This window comes from Nicotiana sylvestris, chromosome 11 (assembly GCF_000393655.2).
Source record: "Nicotiana sylvestris chromosome 11, ASM39365v2, whole genome shotgun sequence".
Taxonomy (NCBI): Eukaryota; Viridiplantae; Streptophyta; class Magnoliopsida; order Solanales; family Solanaceae; genus Nicotiana; species Nicotiana sylvestris.
Window position 1 is genome coordinate 97,287,897 of NC_091067.1, and position 4,979 is coordinate 97,292,875.

Here is a 4,979-nt window from a genome sequence, read left to right on the forward strand (position 1 = left end):
GCAAGATCGTCCTTGCATTTGTATAGTCAAAAATCAGTAAAATTTTCCAAATGAATTCAAACAAAAATATACAATAAGGATCGAGAAGAACTTACAACGATAATTGATTTCCACTGGATTGCTTGAAGAAAAGCGCAGAAAAATTAAAGATGAAGCAGAGATGAAGATGAAAGGAGGAACAGTAGTCTTCAAAGTGAAGAAAATAGGAGAAATACAATGTTTTAGGGTTTCTTTGACTGAGGGTAATTTTGGTATTATAAAAACTTATAAGGGACAAGCGAGTAATTTTTTTGGTCAAACCAAAATGGCTTTTAAGCCAAAATTAAAGAAGTTGGGGTCAGCCAACTTGTTGCTTTGGACTTTTTATGCACTTTTTAGCTTTTTTTAAGTAGCCTTTTTTTTTTTTGCCAAAAACTCTAAAAATTTAAAAAGTGTCCAAACACCCTCTTAGTCTCTACTTGAGAAAGAGTGACCTATTCTAGTAACTTAGCTAATAAGAAATTGGGCTAATTGAGATATTTATTAGCCTAATTAAATGGTCGAAACTAGAGATAGTAAGAACCCCACTTGAGCTCCAATCAACTGTTTTGGTTGATACTCATTTGGACTTGAGAAAACCAAATCGGGCAAAATCACTCTCTGAGCGAGAGATATTGAGTGAGTAATATAGAGCTGAGAGCTATAATACACCCCAATCAACAAAACGAACATTAACGTCTTTATCCCATTAAGCAAACACCTAGGTTATGGTAATAGCCCTAGGCCTTTAACCTATTTGGAAAAACCTCAAAAATATTTATCTCTAATCTATTTCCTTTAGCTTGCATTCATTAGAGTAAAAGTAGAAGTAGAAAACAAAACTTTGTTATGGAAGAAGATAACTCATTTGCTTGCTTCAAATATATACTCTTAATACCCTTTATAACTCCAGTGGATTCGATCCCGACTCATAGTTGGATAATTATTATTGCATACGACCGTATCATATCTCTCATTGAGGTGTGTTGTGGAAGTCATCAGAAGCCAAAACATCTAATTAAGTGTCAGCGGATCTTATCCATCCCACCACAACCTTCGGTGGTAACATAATTTTGGTTGTAGACACAAAGAACGTGCAATATTTTCAATTCACAGCATGCAAAGACTGTTGACAATTTTGTAGAAAGTTCACAAGTAACCTATGCCTGAACCACTTTTAAGCTTCCTTATCTATAAGAATAACACTATTTTCACAATGGATCAAGAAACCCCTCTTAAACCATATTTCCATTTCTCATAGCTCATGAACAGCAACACAACATCATGGAAATATTAACGTTGTTTGTTTGCTTGATTTTGTCATGGATTTTCATCCATGGATTGAGGCAGAGGAACAGGAAAGGTCCCATACATTGGCCTATTATTGGGGCAGGATTAGAACAGTGGGTGAATTTTGATCGAATGCATGACTGGTTGGTCAAGTATTTGGCTCAATCACCAACTGTTGTTGTCCCAACGTGGTCTACAACTTATACTTACATTGCTCATCCAGATAATGTCGAACATGTTCTCAAAACTAACTTTGATAATTATCCAAAGGTCTGTGATCTTTTTTTTTTTTTTTCATAATTCTCTCATGATTATCCAGTCAATTTAGTCGATTGAACTAGGAATATGGATTTAATCTCTTTGGAAGGATACCAAAATGAAAATTTGTAAAAATAAAATAGCACTGAATAGATAATATGTTTGTCGCTCATTATTTGTGTAATAAGGATTAGTTCTTGTTTGTACATTGTTATTCTTTCAGTACGGATTTATAATGTCCTAAATCAATTGATCAACCTTTGTGTTGGATGTTCAGATTCTTTCACGTGGTATTAGAGCAGAACTTTGGTAACCATAGTATTTTCATAGCGGTCTTCTCTTTACTTAATGTCTTGAGTTGTCCTGAAGATAGAATTTTTAGGACAAAATAAGTATCTCTAAATAGCATCTATGAGAATGACTGTCTGCGCACTTTCCCCCATCTTGTCTCAGTTCTGTCCATCGAGTCACTAAATTTGTTCTAGGCCCACTTGTACCGAGATTCTATATCTTCTTTATCCCATTTACATATATGGTTTTAGTCTAGCATGATAATGAATGATTGGTTTTGCTTTGTGGCAGGGTGAAGTGTATCATTCATATATGGAAGTTTTGCTTGGAGATGGCATCTTTAATGTGGATGGTGAACTTTGGAGGAAACAAAGGAAGACTGCTAGCTTTGAATTTGCTTCAAAAAACTTAAGGGATTTCAACACTGTAGTTTTTAGGGACTATACCCTTAAACTCTTTAACATTCTAATTCAAGCTTCTTTCAACAATAAGGAAGTAGACATGCAGGTAAGTTGAATTCTCTTGGACATGAAATACATTGTTTATTATTGTTGCTAAAGAACACATTCTTTTTACAGGATCTGTTGATGAGAATGACTCTTGACTCAATATGTAAAGTGGGATTTGGTGTAGAAATAGGAACATTGGACCCCAATTTACCAGAAAATAGCTTTGCACAAGCATTTGATGCTGCAAATGTTATCGTGACACTGCGATTTATCGACCCTTTGTGGAGGATCAAGAAATTTCTCAACATAGGATCAGAAGCTATCCTTGATCAGAGTATTAAAACAGTTGATGATTTCACATATTCTGTCATAAGAAAAAGGAAGGCAGAGATAGAAGCAGCTCCAACCAATGAGAAAGTAAGCTCATAGGAACGATTTTAGCTAAATAACTACTAAGCCTTTTAATTAGCATGCTGATGTCTTTATGATTTTTAACATAACCAGATTAAGCAAGACATATTATCAAGATTCATTGAGCTAGGAAAAGACCCTGAGAACAATATGACTGATAAAAGCCTGAGGGACATTGTCCTGAATTTTGTCATAGCGGGCCGTGATACAACTGCAACAACTCTATCTTGGGCTATATACATGATCATGACTCACGAACACGTAGCAGAGAAGCTGTACGCAGAACTGAAATCGTTGGAAGAAATCCGAGCTAAAGAAGAGAATGTGTCGTTGCATCACTATGACGCGGAGGATCCTGAATCAGTTAATCAGAGAGCAATCCAATTTGCAGGGCTTCTTAATTATGATTCATTGGGAAAATTGTACTACTTGCATGCTGTCATTACAGAAACTCTTAGGTTGTACCCCGCCGTTCCTCAGGTTAGTATACCTGATTTTTGTTGCATAAAGCAGAGAAAATTATGTGCACATTCTTGTCAATTGGTCACTAGTCACATATTTTTATTCATATATAGGATCCTAAAGGAATATTGGAAGATGATGTATTACCAGATGGAACAAAGTTAAAGGCTGGAGGAATGGTGACTTATGTACCTTACTCTATGGGCAGAATGGGATACAACTGGGGTTCTGATGCAGCTTTATTCAATCCTGATAGATGGCTCAAAGATGGAGTTTTCCAAAATGCATCTCCGTTCAAATTCACTGCTTTTCAGGTATACGTAATAAATTAAGTCTACGATCATAGCAGAGATTAAAATACAATTATAAACATAATTTGAGTTGGGGTTAGATATACATACCGTTCAACTCCGTTGATTCAATAGCAATAGCAAACGATAGTTAAGTTTGAGACCAGCTTCCATCGTCCAATAGCTATCACACTCTCATAATCCGGAGAGAACTAAACTGATGTGAGTCAACCACTACACAACGTATTTAAGAACAAATATGCTAGGGTTTTCTAATAGCTGGGGAAAGGGGGGTTGACCTCTATTTGTAGAGAGTGGCTACCCATCTCACTAATAGTTATTGGGTCCACACATACTATAAAATATTAATCAAACCTCTTATTTAATCCACCACTTGGGCAACGTCATTATCCGTTCAGGCAACAACTAATTAACGTAATTCCAAAATTCTAACAGTATAAAACAGAATATAGAACGATATTTTGCATGAAAATTTGTTTATATATACTAGCAATCTAAAGCTGCACAATGCATGATCTATTTGAATATCACATTCGTTGTCATGATTTTGTAGGGAGGGCCAAGAATATGCCTTGGAAAAGACTCAGCATATCTTCAGATGAAGATGGCACTTGCAATTTTGTGTCGATTCTATAAATTCAAGTTGGTGCCAGGGCATCAAGTGATGTACAGGATGATGACCATTTTATCAATGGCACATGGACTAAAGCTTACAGTTTCAGTCAGAGGCGGACCCAGGATTTGAGCATGACGGGAGCACCATTATATACTAATGACTAGCGATAAAATTTGGCGTACAACTCTTTGAGAACTTAATGATTATAATGACCTATTATTCAAGCATAAACGGGAAAAGAAGTTCTAAAGAAAAAAACACCGAATAGAGAGAAATTTCTTCGCAAAATGGATGTTATTGGAAAAGAAGGTATTTGATTAAGCATGTTTCACACTTTAAATTTCTAGTTTATTAATAAAAAGGGGGACGGTGATCAAAATGGCGTTCCGACTTTAAATTATCAAAACTTACTCAAGAAATCGAGATTAAAGGTATGTTAATAGTTAAAGAACCGAAGAAGAGTCTCAAACTCTTAGTTGCTATTATTGAGTCGGAGTCAAAGTAATTGTTGAAGAAGGTTGTGGCAGAAGAATATTTTTCTACTTGTGGAGCGATAAGTTATAATTTGAGGCTTTCAATTTTAAATGAAGGATTTGAAAAAGAAAAATTAATGAAGTTGATTGTTATGTGTTTGTATTAAACTATAATTGAATTAAAAAAATATGAAAAATAAAGCAATTAAGAAAAATTAGAAAGGAGGAGGAGAGGCAGAAGGTGGGATTCGACCCCACAACATTCAGCAAAGAAGAGTACTTGTGCACCCAAGCAAAACACTTCGCCAGTCAGTACTTTAGTGGTTGGGGGCAATATTTAAGGATTTCATCTGCATATGTACAGATATATATAACATAAATATACAGAATATTTGTCGAG

The 4,979-nt window shown here is 35.3% G+C and overlaps 1 protein-coding gene across 1 annotated transcript; it reads left to right on the forward strand.

The window, feature by feature from the left end:
* The first annotated feature begins 1,229 nt into the window (after positions 1–1,229).
* Positions 1,230–4,726, forward strand: LOC104210908 (cytochrome P450 704B1). Its single transcript, XM_009759868.2, has 6 exons — positions 1,230–1,578; positions 2,149–2,364; positions 2,436–2,723; positions 2,811–3,197; positions 3,293–3,493; positions 4,044–4,726. Exons 1-6 carry the CDS (start codon positions 1,303–1,305, stop codon positions 4,233–4,235), a joined length of 1,560 nt encoding a protein of 519 aa, XP_009758170.1. The 5' UTR covers positions 1,230–1,302; the 3' UTR covers positions 4,236–4,726.
* Positions 4,727–4,979: the final 253 nt, after the last annotated feature.